This window comes from Otolemur garnettii, unplaced genomic scaffold (assembly GCF_000181295.1).
Source record: "Otolemur garnettii isolate 467f Iridium unplaced genomic scaffold, OtoGar3 scaffold00056, whole genome shotgun sequence".
Taxonomy (NCBI): Eukaryota; Metazoa; Chordata; class Mammalia; order Primates; family Galagidae; genus Otolemur; species Otolemur garnettii.
The window spans coordinates 8585259-8603133 of NW_003852451.1; the positions used below are offsets into that span (position 1 = coordinate 8585259).

The 17875-nt window shown below is 42.6% G+C and overlaps 1 protein-coding gene across 1 annotated transcript in view; it reads right to left on the reverse strand.

Moving 5' to 3' along the window:
- Positions 1–17875, reverse strand: part of TULP4 (tubby like protein 4) — a 167339-nt gene that overhangs the window by 29550 nt on the left and 119914 nt on the right. Inside the window, exons 5-6 of the mRNA XM_012806712.2 lie at positions 15011–15145; positions 12646–12812 (exon numbers count right to left, since the gene is read on the reverse strand). Coding sequence (XP_012662166.1) covers positions 12646–12812; positions 15011–15145 — 302 coding nt within the window. The remainder of the gene's footprint in view (positions 1–12645; positions 12813–15010; positions 15146–17875) is intronic.

Sequence of the window (17875 nt, forward strand, 5' to 3'; positions counted from 1 at the left end):
GGGAGGCTGAAGCAAGAGAATCACTTAAGCCCAAGAGTTTGAGGTTGTTGGGAGCTGTGATGCCAGGGCACTCTGCCAAGAGTGACAGCTTGAGACTCTGTCCCCCCACCCCCCTAAAAAAAAGAAAGCAGTTTTGATCAGACAACTTGACAGGTAGGAACTGACTAAGATCAACATACACTTCTTTCCTACAACTTTCTGTTCCTCTTTAGTCTGGCCACATGCTATGCCAGTGGTTACAGCATGGACACTTTCTGGATTTATCCTTTGGCCCCACCTTCCTTCCAAGTTCTGTTTTTCAAAGTCAGTACCTGCACAGAGCAGGTGGTGATATATTTTATGTAAAGTTATCACAATAAGTATGTATCTCTTACATCTCTGCACCAAGAATTTAAACGTAGATATTCAAACTGGATGAAACCATCTGTGAGGTTTACAAGCACAGTCACAACAAAAAAATACCATGTTTGACAAATGTACTACATCCCAGTAGCACAGAGCACTCATACACACCCTCTCGCTCAATCCTCCCCACTCTCTCACAGAGATGCCATATTCTCACTCCACACATGAGGCTGAGAGAGGCCAGTGGCCTCCTTACAGCTAATAACTGGCAGAAGAGCTGTGGTCTCGCCACCTCCCAATCCCAGCTCCATAGCTGCTTTTTAACTTACTACATGGTGCTGGCTATCTGAAGTACCACAATATTGAAATAATAGCTTTGAAGATGTGTAATATCCCACTGAAAAATTAAACTGTCAGTCAGTCACAAAGTAATAGATCAAATTCTCCCTTGGTCCATTTGGTCTAGACTATTTCACTCAGGAACAAAGCAAACATGTCTACGTAAGAGACAAGTAGCCAAAGGAGACACCAACTGTATACCTGGATGGCTCATCACAGTAGGGAAGAACCAACAGGTGACCAACCAGGTTCTCAACCTTCCTAATGCTGCAGCCCTTTAATACAGCTCCTGTGGGTCACGACCCACAAGTTGAGAACCACTGTGTAATGAACACTGAACAGAAGAGGGTGGTGTCTGCAAGGTGAGGGAAGATGATGGGAGGATGATGGTACTTAAAACTGGGCATCACATCAATAAGGACACCTTGGAATTCCTAGCCAGGTAAGAGAGAGAGGACTTGGAAGACTAAGGGAATGGAAACCAGAACCCAGGAGAAAAAACCTGAAATTATTTAGCCTGGAGAAGTGACACAGGGTCTCAAAGGAATGATCACCTGGAGAGGAGTTAGCAGGAAGTCCTCTCTCTTCTAAGACCAGGATGAGAATACCAGAAGGAATTCATAATAATTAATTTAGGGTACAGTACTCACATTTTTAAGTCAGTGATAATTTATTTGGGGGAGGAGGAGATATGCTGATTTTATTTAGTTTTTGTAGTATACAATCCATTTTAGATGTTAAAGTAGCAAAATAAATGTTGGTATCTTTGCCATAATAATTTTTACAGTTGTGTTAGAAAAATGGAGAACTGACAGATAATGAAAGCAGCCCCTCTTCTGTGAAGGTGTTGCAGTATCACTGATATGGGGAACACGAATGGCTATGATTACCGTTTAGTCAGAGGCCACATGGCAGGACCAGGACCTCTCAGGGTCCCTGTAAGGTCACAGAACATCCCTTTCTATCAAGTCATTTTACTTTTTTGTTTGTCTGAAACAGAGCCTCAATCTGTGGTCCAGGCTACAGTGCCGTGGCCTCAGCCTAGCTTACAACAACCTCCAACTCCTGGGTTCAAGAGATCCTCCTACCTCAGCCTTGAGTAGGTGAGACTACAGACACCTGCCACAATGCCCAGCTAATTTTTTCTATCTTTAGTGGAGATGGTGTCTCACTCTTACTCAGGCTGGTTTCAAAGATCTGAGCTCAAGCAATCTTCCTGTCTTGACCTCTCAGAGAGCTAGGATTACAGGCTGATCCACTGAGCCCAGCCATCATCTTTTGTGAAGTCCTATTTCCTGTTGGTGCTGCTTCTCCCTATGCTGTTCAGTGGTACTCCCACCTATACGGGCTTCAATACAAGTGTCCTGTAGTTTAGAAAGAACAAGGGTCAAACGGAGGTAATTGCACAAGCCCACAGACACTCACTGATGCCACTCTTGCTTTAGCTGCCACTCAATCTTTGATTTCTGTCACTCTTGCCTCTAGGTCAGCAACACTGGAGACTGTCTGCCACCCACTGGGAAGAGCTGTGGCAGAAGCAAAATACACCAAAGGCAGTTCCTATAAACCCCAGGACACATAGGGTCCACACAGATGCAACTCTCATATTTGTGTATAAGGTCCTGTCTGCTAGAGAAAAACTCAGTTATAAGTTTGTAGACTTAACCTCATTCTGGATTCAAACAAAATGACTATTTTTAGAATCAATGGCTAGAACTGTGAAGCTTATGATATGCAAATTAAGATTTGCATAGGGAGGTTCACACATTTTGCAAATCTAAATTTGAGGCAAAAGGGCAATACGCAGCCACATTTGAGGAGATGCAGGAGTGGTGGAATCCAGCACTTGTGCTGGTCTGATGGAGTCAGTATTCGCCGGTGAGGACACATCCCTCAGGGGGCAGTCTGGAGGTGCATGTCTCATCCAGGGCTGAGCTACAACTCTCCAGCAACATGCCAAGAAACAGTGGAGGTCACTGGCTCTGCCTTACTTACCTGCCGCCACTACAGGGAATATGTGGGCCAAGGCTGGGTCTCAGCTCCTTACTCTGACACCTCATATGCCCCTACACAAGGCACACTAGGACTCCAGCCAATCCTTTACTCATCTACTGAAGTGCTCATCATTCATTCAATAAATATTTGTTCCATGAATATACAATGGGCCAGACACATGCTGGGTATCAGGGCTGCAGTGTGCTCACCTGGTATATGGCAAATAGTCCAAATCCGAAAAGAATCTGAAATTCCAAGCATTTTGGAAAAAGGATATTTAACCCATGCCTTCTATCTTTGACAGGGACTACCCATAATGACAGATAGTACAAATCCTATAAGTAAAAATAGAGTCCCGTAAAAGGCTGGAGAAAGAGCCAGGGGGTCATTTCGGGCAGAGGACAGCAGGGAAGGCTGCCCAAGGACATAGCCTGAGCAGAGGCCTTAGCTGGGGTCATTTATTTACTTTTTAAATTGGAATGGAAAGCTTCCTCACTATATTACTATTTTTGAATATAGCAGTGAGTTGAATGGGGCCTCTTAAAAGTGTAAGAGGAAGAACCCAGGAGTTTGAGGTTGCTGCAAGCTATGATGCCACAACATTCTACTCAGGGTGACAGTGAGACTCTGTCTCAAAAGAAATCACTGTTCATTTACATATTAAGGATAAGCTGTTTAAGCAGGATTAAGTCAACAGACAACAAAAAGGTCAACACCAACTACACTGGACTACACTGGCCAGCCAAGGAAGGAAAAATAAGGCAGTTCGAGCATAAGGTTTCCAGTTGACTGGGACCCTGGTGGAGGACTGGCTACCTGGCTACCTGGCCACCGGCAGTCTGATTCCTGTGAAGGCCAGAGGGCTCCCTCAGCCTCCTGCCCACACTTGGTTTCTCCCTTCTGCAGCTTCCTGAGGAAGATAAGGGATCTCTGTCACAGAGGAAATGCACCTAGTGAGGGGGGATGTTTTACATTTGCACAAGTGTGTACAAAATAATTCACTTTAAAACAGACCAAGTGGGTGATCAGTCACCATCAAACTGTGCTGGCTGGAGCCACACAGTTTCAAATATGAAATTATGGATGATCTGGCCACTAACTAAAGTGAAGCAATAAAAGCAACTCAGGATTCAGTGAGCCAAATCTTGTATACTATAAGCAGGTAACACCCATGCAGGGTGTTCTTATCTATATAGGGTGACGTCCCCCCCAAAAAACTTAACACTAAAGCCAGAAGTTCATAAAATAAAATAAAGACCCAGGCCCAGATTACTGAAGCCTGTAAACTTTGGTCAGTAGTGTTAACTCAAAATTTGTTAGATTTTTCAGATGTGCAAAATATATAGAGGGGCACAGACAACAGCAATTGAGATAAGTTACCAAATTTTAAATTACAACATGTAGGATGGAAAGGAAAACAAATTACGGTATATTTTCTTATAAGAGCTTCAGCCATAGGCATTGCTGTTACAAGTAAATCAAGAGAATCAATTTTAAAGCTGACGCTATTCCAAGTTTATACCAGGCAATGGCATTGTACGCAATAACCTACAATCTAATTAACTTGGAAATAAATTATCCAATCTAAATTATATTTCTTTCTTTTTATAAGCAGTCCAATAAATTGCCTAACTTCCTCCTGCTTTAAAATGTCCCTGTCTTTAGACTCCTTGAATAGCACAGCATAGATCACACGTGATTTTAGAATCATTACACATAAGAGTTAAGTTGGTGTTAAATATAATTAATATTATACTTGATTTTTAATGGTATCATTATTTAACTTTATATCATTGAGGCAATTTTTTCAATGGCTGAAATGGACCCTCAAATGAAAAAAGAATCAAATACATTAAAATGCTGAGATGCTGTAGGGGTATTTTTCCCCAAAGGAAGATCAATCAAGACCCTCTCTTATCTCTGAACCCCAAAACTGTGCTAGTCTTATGCAACAGCTGGTGAGAACTTCTACAGTGGTTAATGGCATAAATCCTCTACTACCTTCTAGGCACAGAAAAGGTCAGAAATATAGAGGAAACGTAGTCTCTGACTTCAGGAAAATAAGACAACCAGAAAAGTCTAATACTCACCAGAAGATTAGGCACCTGGAGAGTTCACAGAGAAGAGGGGCTGCAATCAGTTACACAGAATTTTTAAAAGTGTGACTGAATTGGCATTGAGGAGGGTGGATCTCTTGAGCTAAGATGGCAGGGAAGGACAGTCTCTGTGGAGGGGACAGGATACAGGCAGAGGGGGCCCTATATCAGACAACCACGGATAATGCTCAGTATACCTGGAGTGGGTTTCAGCATTTGAATTTGCACATATTCTAATAAACAAAGCCTTATGAACTCACAAAGCTGAAAATCCCCACTCTCTCCTCTGTGCCTTTCAACTAGGCTAGAGAGGGGAGGATTTCAAGAATTCAGAATTCTTATCCAACTACAACTTCCCATTCTGTTTCTATCGCTTTCTCTGAAACATGCCTTTTCTTTTTTTTTTTTTTTGAGACAGAGCCTCAAGCTGTCCCCCTGGGTAGAGTGCCGTGGCATTACAGCTCACAGCAACCTCCAACTCCTGGGCTCAAGCGAGTCTCCTGCCTCCGCCTCCCAAGTAGCTGGGACCACAGGCGCCCGCCACAACGCCCGGCTATTTTTTGGTTGCAGCCGTCATTGTTGTTTGGCGGGTCCGGGCTGGGGATTCGAACCTGCCACCTTAGGTGTACATGGCTGGCGCCTTAGCCGGTTGAGCTATAGGCGCCGAGCCAAACATGCCTTTTCTTGACTGTGCTTTCTAGTGTCTGGTCATGAAGCATCTAACCACCCAGACTCCACAGCTCCCATTTCCAGAATGCCCTCAGTAGTTCCCAAGATTCCTTCTTTGGTCTTTCTGCTACAGTAGCCTTTCCAACTCCTAATTTTAGGCAATTGTACTCCTTCTGACTCTAGGACTCCCGTGAAGGCAAGCAATGTCTGTCTCTCTAAAACCGTGCACTCTGCTCTAGCTGGGTGTACTCACTTCAGCTTCGTGTCTTGAATGGCCTGTGCCCGGCACCCGACAGCTCCAGCGCCAACTCTTCCCTGTGCTTTCCATCCTGAGCAAGAAGACAGAAACGGTCCTCCACTAAGTCTTTGGCTCCCTCCTTTCCTTAAAGATCCTTTGTCTCTTTCTTCAACCTCTTCTTCCTGCATCTCTCTTCCAGGGTAACCTCCCCACTGTCCTCACACCCACACCTTCCAACCTGCACCAGGCCCTTCTTTCTTTTGCTTCCTTATTTCTATTTTTGCCCCACAGCCTTATTGTTTGCTTAGACACATCGTCTTTCCATCTCAGGTTACCACCCTCTCTGCCTTCCGCACACGCCGTCAAAAGTCATTTGTATCTGCCGCCTCAACATGTCTTAGCGCTTGGTCACTAAGTCCTGATCTCAACTGTTGCAGCTTCATCTCCAGCACCCAGGGGCTCAATAAAGACCGACTGAATGAATTCATCTTTTACAACGTGAGGTCTGCCACCATTCTTCTATGGCAGCAGTTCTCAACCTGTGGATCATGACCCACAGGAACTGTATTAAAGGGCCGCAGCATTAGGAAGGTTGAGAACCACTGTTCTACGGAGACCAGTCTTTGACCTGGAAGCCTCCAAACCCAATTTCCATGTCCACATCCACACTGCAGTTCATGTGCTTGGCGTTTCCTCCTCCCCTAACTGTTCCCTCCTGCTGCTGCTTGCTAAGGGAAGGCTATTACTCCGTCATCCACAGCTCTACACCTGCCCCTTTCCTCATTTCCCTTTCTCTCCAGTCATTCTCTCAGCACTTAATCCAGTCTCATCTTTCCAACTACGGTCTCCACGCAAATGATTCCAAATCTTGATCTTTAACCCAAACTCTTGCCTGAGAGTCCCACATCCCATCTTCCACACCCAGACACGTGGCCAGGACTTCTCAGTAAAACTGCTGCTCTCACTGCTGCCGGCATCCTTCTCCTGGTGTCAAAGTGTCAAGTCCCTATCATAGCCCTCACCCTGTCTCCCCCACTCCACTCTCACTGTCCTGGTTTTCCTTCCTCATTCTTTCAGACAAGCACTATAGCAATGCTAGGGCCTTGTTCTTCCCAAAGGCCTGCCTTGCCTCTTCCTTGCTCATATGACATCTGAACATCTCGGCCAGTGCCACCTTCTGAAATTGAATCTCCAAAGGTCTTGTCGAAACCTAATCTCCACTGTGGTGGTATTAAGGTGGGGCCTTTTGGGAAGTGATTAAGTCATCAGGGCTCTACCCTCAAGAATGAGATTAGTCCCCTTAAAAAAGAGGATGAAGGGAGGTGCTTCTGGCTTCCCTCTTTATACCATGTCAGGACAAAATCATAAGGTGCCATCTGTGGAGCAGTCAGTGAGTCCTCACCTGATACCACATCTGCCCATGCCCTGACCTTGGACTTCTCAGACTCTAGAACTGTGAGAAATAAATTTCTACTAATTATAAGTCATCTAGTCTTAGGCATTTTATTATAGTAGCCCAAACAGACTGAGATAGCCACACATTCAAGATCTGATACACCTGGTCCTGAAGCACTTTTTTAGTCTTTCTTTTTGCCCTTCATATAACCCATGCTGTAATCAAACTATATTTCTAAAAGTAATTTTTTATTAGTTTTTTAAAAAGAAATAATGCTATGATTGCCAGTAGCTAAACCAAGTAAGAGATAATATAAATGGCAAATAATTTTACATTATCTGATCCCTGGGAATTACATAACTCACCAAGCAAAGCACAGTAATAAGTTGGGCAATCCTAAGGCTCAATTATTAATTCAACCAGTACTTACCGAGAGCCTACCATGAGCCAGAAACTGTTATAGGAATGGTGCAAAGGCTGGAAGAGTAGACATTTAGCATTAAGTGAGGAAGAGAAAAGTCCAGAATGGCAGGGTTAATGGCAGATGGAGTGGTGAGAACTAATTTTAGAGAGGATGGAAGGCCAGCTTATGGCGATCTCTTAAAGGATCAATAGCTATTTTGACTTTATCTTATGGGCAGTAAGAAGCTACTGGTCTGACTTGTGAGATTTTACAAAGACCACTGTGGCTGCAAAGTAAAGAACAGTTTGGAAGGGAAAGGCATGGCTCCAACACTGCAGATGAGATCAGAGTGGCCTGGACTAAGGTGGTAGCCAATTTAGACAAAAGGATGTGGAACTGAGATATCTGAGAGGTAAAAATATCCACCAAGATTCTGTGGATAAAGGAGTGACCCAGTCAGTCTACCGCCATACCACCCTGGACTCGCCTCATCTCGTTTGATAAAGGAGTAGCCCAGAAAAAGAGTCAAGACTGTGGTTTCTGGCTTGAGCACCTAATGGATGAATGGGCCATGACATGGAGGAAGAGTGAGTATATATTTGTTTGTTTGTTTTTTAGGTCACTATTAAAATTTGCTTTAATACTTCTTTGGGGAGGGGAATACTATACTTTTAGTCAATGACGAGAAACATTTGTACAGTAGTAGCCTTTTATTTTTAATACCTATTAATGCCATGAATTCATGGGGAAAAGGTTCCAATAGCTTGGGGAGGTACCTTCATTGAATGTGACAAAGCTTTGTATGTCTATCATGCCATGAATTCATGGGGAATAGGTTCCAGCACATTACTGTACGTGGGTCTCTTGGTTCTCCTGTGTGTTATGCTGTATACCTATTATGCCATAAATTCATGGGAAATAAATAGGTTCCAACACCTAATATCACGATTCCATTGGCTCTCTTGGTTCTCCTGTATGGTATGCTATATGCCTATTATGCCATGAATTCACAGGGAATGGGTTCCAGGAGCTCAGGCTCCTTTCCCTTGGTTCTCACAGAGTGGGCTTCTCTGGGTGGAGCAGGCTAGTGCTTCAGTTGAACCCAGGTACCTTTCTCTTTGGCTTCCTTCTTTTTCTGATCATTTTCCTTCACACATTTCAGGAAGCTATCTCAGCTCTTAGAGTGCTTAATATGTTCAATGTGAACATTAATTGTCTTGGCAAGAATCTTACCTTTAACCTGTTTGTTTACAACAACGCCAACAGCATACTGGGGTAACACTGCAGACTCTTCCAGTTTTGCCATGGTAGCATTTGAGTGGCATGCCTTTGTGAACAGTACCCATCCCCCCTTGATGTCTACAATATCATCTTTCTTATAGATTCGCATATATGTGGCCAAAAGAATAACTCCATGTTTTCTAGAAAGCCTAGAGAATATGTATTGTTTTTTGTTTCTTTTTTGTTTGTCATTTTGCTGAATTACTGGAAGACGGTGTCTCCAGCCAAAAGGCAGGAGTGTATATTTACTTGCATATATTCAAAGTGGAACATTCTGAGGTTTGACTATGTTGAATTTACACTGGCTAATAAGTTTGTAAATGAGGCAGTTGGATCTGTACAGGTCTCTTTCCTAGACCTCAGACCTTTAGAAAGACAATACTTAATTAAAACTGTAGCTAGGGTTAAAACTGCCTGGGGAATGCTCACCAATAACAATGATTGGCAGGGACATGGAGAAACCAGAATCTTTGTGCAATGTTGGTGAGAACGTAAAATGTTGTAGCTCCTATGCAAAACAGTATGGCAGTTCCTCACAAAATTAAAAACAGAATTACCGTATGATCCAGCAATTCCACTTCTAGGTGTATGTCCAAAAGAACTGAAAGCAGGTTCTCAAAGAGATATCTGTACACCCATGTTCATAGCAGTATTATTCACAACCGTCAAAAGATGGAACAAACTAAATGTCCAATGATAAACAGATAAAGAAAACATGAGATATCCATTGAATGAAATATTATTCAGCCTTACAAAGAAAAACATCTTGAAATATGCTACAACATGAAGTCACAAAAAGATAGCTATTGTATAATTCTACTTATAGAAGGTTTGTAGAACCAAACTCCTAGAAATTTAGTTTTACAACATGAGAAATTTCTAGAGATTGGTTGCACAATAATATGTGAAATTAAATAATTCAAACTTAAAGCTGTTAGAACATTACATTATTCAGAATCTTGAGAGGAGGAACGTGGCTGTGCAGGCTGAGCCATGTGGCACACAGCTACAACTTTTGCCTTTTTATTACTGTAATAATTAATATCACAAGGTGCCAGCAATAGGACCCCCTTAGATCACTGCCCCTCCTCATGGAGTAATAAAGTCAGTTTCCCGGGGATGTAACATTCTGTCCTGCTGAAATTTCTGTCACTGCCTCTGGAAGTAAAACCTTAACTTCTCCACTTTGCAATGCTGATCATACTCACTTGGAATTGGTGTCTCCCAGATGGCCATCCTTAAGTTTTGTACCCAAATGATCTCCATCAACTAAAAGTAAAATCTCAAGGTTCCCCCAACAACCCCTGCTGACTGAATGGAACTCCCATGGCCAGGGAAGCTCCATAAAAACCTTAAAACTAAGTTCCCAGCCATGATGGGAAGGAAGTCCCTTGTGGAGTTTAGATAATTGCAAACTGGACCCAAGGCCTGGCAAAGCAAAGGTTAAATTACAGCTGTAGGCCATCCATCTGCTTAACAAAATCACTCTGAGTAACTTACGGTGGCTTTCTCAGACTAAAAGACTCCCTCATCTTAACACCAATATTCCTTTCTACTGCCGCCAACTCTGTAGACAAAGCTTTATTTCTTTAGCCAATTATAAATCAAAGAACCTCTGAACCCACCTAAAACCCATAAGCTCTCATTTTGAGATGTCCCACTTTGGAAGCCAAATCCATGTAACTTTACATGTATTTCTATGCATTGATTTATGATTTTACCTCCAATCCCTATTACCCTAAAATGTATGAAACCAAACTGTGACCCTCAGGACTATCTACGCAAGTCTTCTTGGGTATGGCTCTCGAGGTCATTGGTCACTCAATATTTGGCTCAAAATAAAACTCTTTTTTTCTTTCTTTTTTACTGAATGGTAACTATGTACATTCATGCACTTCTGGGGTACAGTGTGGGGTTTTCACACACAATCTGAAACACTTCCATCAAACTGGTTAACATAGCCTTCATGTCATTTTCTTAGTTATTATTTTAAAGCGCTCACATTCTGCTCTTAGAAAGATTCACTTGTACCCTTATAAGATATACCTCAGAAGTGATCCCTCCAATCCCCCTCCCTCCACCCATTCCCCCCTCCCGTCTCCCCATATTCTTAGGCTGTTATTAGGTTATAGCTTTCATATAAAAGGTATAAATTAGTTTCATAATAGAGGTGTGTACACTGGATATCTCATTATTTAAGGTTGACAAATGTAATATTTTTAAATACTCCTGAACTGTACACTTAAAAATGATTAAGATGATAAATTTTATGTGATATGTATTTTACAATTAAAAGAATATTTAAATAATTAATGCCTTCATATAATTACAAATTTTCCCAAATCTAGTATACATGTCTCTGATATCCTAACTGTGTAGGGTTAGGACACAAGATTCTTTCTTCTTATCACCTTTATGAATTGTCAATTCCCTCTCAGGCCTAACTCTATTACACTCTGCTAAGAATTTCATCGTCTATTATAACCGACCCAGAAATGAACTGTTCTAAAGATTTTTGGGAAATAAAAACAAATAGAAAGAGGCCTACTTGTGCATACTTTCTTTTTTTTGAGACAGAGCCTCAAGCTGTCCCCCTGGGTAGAGTGCCGTGGCATAACAGCTCACAGCAACCTCCAACTCGTAGGCTCAAGCGAGTCTCCTGCCTCAGCCTCCCAAGTAGCTGGGACCATAGGCGCCTGCCACAACGCCCAGCTATTTTTTGGTTGCAGCCGTCATTGTTGTTTGGTGGGCCCAGGCTGGATTCGAACCTGCCACCTTATGTGTATGTGGCTGGTGCCTTAGCCACTTGAGCCACAGGCGCCGAGCCCATACTTTCTTAAGATTTTTAAACTTCCAATTTATTGTTTAATAAAAATTTAATTAAAATGTACATAATTTAATTGAATTAAATATTAAATTAAATAATTTAATTAAAAATAAAAGTACATTACTGACAAATAAACATAAAATTAGAGTGTGATGGGTCCAGGATATACCATCCCAAAATATACCTGTAAGATACCAGAGTAAGCCACCCCAAATATGCCTCTTAGGCATAAGGGTAATTGTGGAATGTTTATTTTGAGATACTGTAGACATAGAGTAAGCTCCGAAAAGTTGCCCTTTTGTAAGAGAAATTTCTATCTATAAAGGAAATCTGCATTTGTGAGGGTGTCTCCATGTCTGCACCAGATAGAGAAGGATGACTGAATTGCCTGAGACTCTTAAAGCAGAAGGCTTAAGCTTAAATCGGCAGAACAAACCTCACCCATGTTTTATGAGGTTTTTCTAAATGGAAAAACTGCTACTCCTACTGCTACACCTTTCTTTCTGCATTTCAGCAAAGCATTTAAGCCAGAAGTCAAATACAACCTTTTGAGAGGTACTCTATAGGTTTACTCATTTCTTTGGGTTAACTCCCATGTATAATAGTGGTTACATGTTATTAAATTTCTGTTTTTGTTTCTTTCTTGTCTTTTGTTACAAGGAATCTCAGCTAAGAACTGGACAAAAGGCAGCTGGGAAAATTATTTTTCCTCCCCTATGAAGACTCAGCACTCACTTCTGAAAGGTTCTGATTTCTATGTCAGATTGATGATAAACATCGGCTTACTCTGCTTATTCACGACATCTGACTGGGAAATGGAATAAAGTAATCCGGTTAAGAAGCAAAAACTTCTTTCCCCCTTTTTTCTTCTAGTTTATATACCATAATTTAATTGAGATTCAAAAAAGATTAAAATAAAAATTGTCAAAGATAATTAACATAAGTATAATCTACCCCTGAGTTTCTAACCCAAACTGGGGGACTACCAGCATAGTAGTGTCACTTCTTGAAAGCAGTCGTGATGAAAATGTACTCATTTCTTAGGGACCTGCTCACCTGCACAAGAGTGTCCAGTGTGAAGATGTGCTCCCCACGAACGTTATAGAACTTGACCATGGCACTCTTCAGAAGAGGACCGTTGGGAAGCTCACCAAGCTGGGCCTGCCGTTCCATTCCAGCGACTGCCAGTAAGTCCCCCTGTGTGCACCACTGGGCTACCACCTCTGAAATTGCAAAGAAGAAATGGTCAGCACAGGGACATGGCACTCTCTCAACTGACACTTGGCAAGGCTATTATTTGTTCTCAGAAGCTTAAAAAATAGAGACAGTAAGCAAATACAACAGTGCGACTTTTACCCTTTCCCTGAAGGAAATGAAAACCTATTTATCTGAAAACAATACAGCCTCTATTAAAAAACACGTGTTCATTACATAAATTGGGGACTGCAGCTCCCCTGAAATACAACTAATCAGCCAGAAACTTAAATATAATAAATATAATAAAGGTGGTATGTTAAATATCTATCTCTAATACCAGCATTTCCATGAGACTTATACAACTTATTTTTAGAGAAAGCACAGTAAAACCTATGACTACATGTGACATCAGTGCCTTGTCCTACTGCTGTGTCTTCCACTCTCAGAGAAGACAGAAAGAACTTATAAATGCTGAAAGTAAAAAGTAAATAAAAAGCAAAGCCTAAGTTTACATTTATTTGACTTCTGTGCACCACTGGGAAGATACATTCAGATGAGGTCTATATACAGTCTAACAATTAAGTTTATGAATTCATCTTAGACAAAGGGCTACATAAGTCACTGCTGATGACATCATAGGGACTAAGAACAGAAGAAAAATACTCTTGCTGGTGATAATACTGTAAGAGAAACTTTCACACTGGCAAGTCAGTGCCCACCTACAAGCTATTTGGTGCCTAAAAGAAATGGCTACTGAATGGTTTACCTTAATCCAAAATGAGAATTTGTTCCTTCCTATTTTTTTAAACCTCTTAGGACTAATGAGATTTATGGCATTTTTTTTTTTTTTTGAACCTTCAGGACCCTAAAACCATAATCTGGTTTATACAAAGATCTCTGCCTTCTAAAACTAAGTGGCCCATTTTGCAGAGAAGCTGGAGATAATTTAAAGAAAATGGTCTGCCGTGACAGGCGCCTATGTGAGCCAGGGCATGAATTCAGCAGCTCCCAAGCTTTGTCAGGTCACAGCAACCACAGCCTCCTTCTTACTCACTGCAGCAATGATTCTAATGCTATTGTCAGTATGTTCTGAGCTCACTGATGTTTTCTGACTTCCCTTGGAAACTGTAAGCAAGATGGTCTTCAAAAGAACCTGCTCATGAAGTTAGCCACAGAGCAGAGCTCAGGGGACAAAGAGGGCTGAGTGGAAGGAATGACAAACAGAATGGAAATACCTCCAGCAATCTGGAAGAGTCTATGTATCAACAAAAGGCACCCTCCTTCCGCCTCCATTTTTTCTAATAAAAGGATACGAATAAAGTTAAGTACAAACCAGGAAATGAAAAATCATGTAAAAGAATCAAGTAAATATCCTGGTGAGTATTTTTTTAAAGATGGGAGGGGACAGTTAGAGGATCTGTGATATGCTAACTGTGTTCAGGACATTCAATGCCTGGAGGCGCCTCCCATTCACATTATAGCAGCCCCTTTAACAACCCTGGCCAGAGGCAGCCTAGAAAGTGAATTTTTAAACTTTTCTACATTGCACCATTCAATTCTGAAGAGATTGTTTTTCCAACAAAGTCACCAGGGTCACAACATTACTAGTATCCCAGAACTGCAAAATTCAGAACATCTCAAATGCCTATGTCCACTGATTTTATCTTGAGATAACAACACTTCATATATCTACGAGCAAGGTACCAGCACTTGATTGCGACTCTTCACATTAAAGCCTCCATTTGGGGACTGTGGACCCTTCACAAGTCTTTTTCAAGGTAACTACCGCACAACGATCAGTTCCTTAATGAGCCTGCCAGACTATTAAAATTCCAGGGGCTTCTGTGGAGATGACGTCTTGTGCACCACCTGCTGCCTGAGAACTGACAGGTGCTCTAGTCCAGTTACCGTGTGGACACAGTGTAAGCCAGATGCAAACACACGGTATCCCTGAGAGAGATGGCTCTTGTCACAGTGAGGAGAAGAGCAGGTGAAGATGAAGACTGAATGTCAGGAAATCCTCCTTGAGATAAGAGGAGGTATCAGCGTGTCAGATAAGCAGTTTGCTCAGGGGAAGTGACCTTAGTTAAGTGACTCCATTAAGCCCAGAAGGGGTCACTGCAGTGGACAGGAATCAATAAATATTGGGTATGTGACACCAGCCCAGAAGGCAAACAGGCACAAGGCCACTCTGTGGGGGTGGGGCATATGCAGCATTCTGTACCTTTCAGCCCTGAGCGGATGACAGTGGGTGACAAGTCATCGTAGTTGCTCATTAAGCTGATGTCTCCCGAGGTGAAGCTGACAGTGAGCAGCGGCTTGATGTTCTGCACTGGGACGGGATACGCCGCTGGGCCATCTGTGGGAACACAAGTGCCGAGTGAAAAGGAGCCAACATGTACATGACCCAAATCCAGGCACCCAAGGCTGCAATCTTGTGTAGTGCCTAAAAACTGCCTGATAACGCAGATATGACTCTGAATTGGGATGTTACAGAGTAAGGCAAGCACCATTCTGCACCATTCAGGGAGTACACAATGGCCTGCAGGGGGCACGAGCAGAGAATCCTGGACTGAGCAGCAGGACCAGGGAGACACAACCCTAAGCAAGTGCAGTGGTGAGCATGTGTGTGAAAAGTTTACTGACTAGTATGTTAGTAAGTTGTATGTTCCTAAAGATGCATAAATGTAAATTATTTTAATGTCACACAACATACAAGGTTGGTGGGAAGAGGGATGAAAATGGTTTCTTTTTTTTATTATTTTTTTGGAGACAGGATCTTGCTCTGTCCCTCAGGCTAGAGTGCAGTGGCATCATCGTAAGTCACTGAAACCTTAAATTCCCTGGTTCAAGTGATCCTCCTGCCTCAGCCTCCCAAGTAGTTGGGAATACAAGCATAGACAACCATGTCCAGCTAATTGTTTTGATTTTTGTGGAGAAGATATCTTGCTATTTTGCTCAGGCAGGCTGGTCTTGAACTCCTTGGCCTGATGTGATCAGAGAGGATCATTCTTCTCAGTCTCAGCCTCCCAAAGTGTCAGGATTACAGGTGTAAGCTCCCATTCCCAGATGAAAATAGTTTCTTTATTCTAGTCTAAAACACAGAAAAAAGGTGATCCTTAATACTAAATGTTCTGTCAATGAATGTTATAAGGAAATGAACAGCCACGACAGCCACCATTAGTTCCTTGTAAGTTTGGTTTTTACCCTAAGAGATCCCAAATTTGGAGAGAAGGCTGAGGTTGGATGTGGCTCAGGAAGACTTTTGCTGTACCTGCAGTACATGGCCAATGTAAAGAAAACTGCTTTGTAAGTTCAGGGACTCTTGTCCAGATATTAAGGAAAGAACCATAATGGGCCAAGGACTAGGTTTCTCAGGGGTTGTTTGAAAAAGTTAAAGGTGAGCCCTTCATGTATGCCAGGGTGAGTCAGGGCTCATTCAGGAGGCTCCCAGGCACACTGAGCTCAATCCCAGCAACCATGAGGGGTAGGTCTGCCATCTACCTGCAGATGAAGCCCAGTTATCACTCCTCTTTGCTTCAAGTAGAGACACTGCACCACATCTGTCTCTGTGCTAACACCCCGTTACATCTGAAAGGCAATATCTGTCCACCTCTAAAGTGTCCCACTGCTTCTGAGCAGGGAAACTGGTCAGGGAAGCATCAGGGACTAACTCCTAGACTCACTTCGGACTTGCTTCTTGTACTTATTCTCTAGACCTTGTTCCTTTCAATAATAAAATGGGGATAAATAAAGCTAGATTCAACCTATTAAAGAGGAACTCTGTTTTAAAAGTATGCTGAGGCCAAGTTATAAAGGCAGCAACCTTATTACTTTGAGGCTGTGGAAATAGGAACAGCACTTCCCTCAAGGCCACCATCCTACTTGGAAAGGGGGTAGTTAACTCCCAAATAGATTTGTGGGTACAAGAAACAGCCATTGATACCCTCCCTAGATCCACTGACCCTCAACCACTCCCACCAATCCTATTTCATGTGTGACTGCTTCCTCCTACAATGAATGAATGAATGAATGCTTGTGTACACACACGCACATGCATGCATGCTGTTGGGCAGCACATCATCTCTGTCTCTGTGACAGAATAACCACAACACACAAGAGCACTGAGAGCCTAGACACTGACAGGGGAGAATGTTCCTACACGAGTCTGAGACCAGCTGCACAGGACACGCACTGTGGTGGCAGGAAAGGCTGGAAACCATCCAGTGCACATCTGACTATCGGGGCACAGCAGCGTGAGCGCGGCAGGGCTGGGCCCAGACAGAAGCTGCAGCATAGTGACCACCTCTTGCCAGAATTCCTTCCTACCATTTCATAATACACTTTCCTTTAAAAAAAAGAGGTGGCCCATGACACAGTGGTTACAGTGCCAGTCACATACACTGAAGTTGGGTTCGAACCCAGCCTGTGCCAGCTAAACGATGACAAATACAACAAAAAACAGCCAGACGTTGTGGTGGGCGCCTGTAGTCCCAGCTACTTGGGAGGCTGAGGCAAGAGAATTGCTTTAGCCCAAGAGTTTGAAGTTGCTGCGAGCTGTGACGCCACGGCATTCTATCAAGGGCAACATAGTGAGACTCTGTCTCAAAAAAAAAAAAAAAAAAGGTGGCTATAGCTAACCAAAGGGATAAGCTCCAGAGTTCTACAGTGTCGGATGATGGGAGTTAAGAATAATATATCATGTAGTTTCAAATAGCTAGAAAGAGGACAATGAATATTCCCAACACAAAGCTATGATAAATGTCTGAGATGATGGATACACTGCCCTGCTCTGATCACTATACATTACACATATTGAAACATCTCTATGCACCTCACAAATACGTACAATTATTATATGTCAGTTAAGAAAAGAGAAGTAGGGGCAGTACCTGCAGCTAGCTCAGTGCATAGGGCGCTGGCCCCATATACTGAGAGTGGCGGGTTCAAATTCGGCACCGGCCAAACTAAAAAAAAAAATAGCTGGGCGTTGTGGCGGGCACCTGTAGTCCCAGCTACTTGGGAGGCTGAGGCAAGAGAATCACTTAAGCCCAGGAGCTGGAGATTGCTGTGAGCTGTGACATTATGG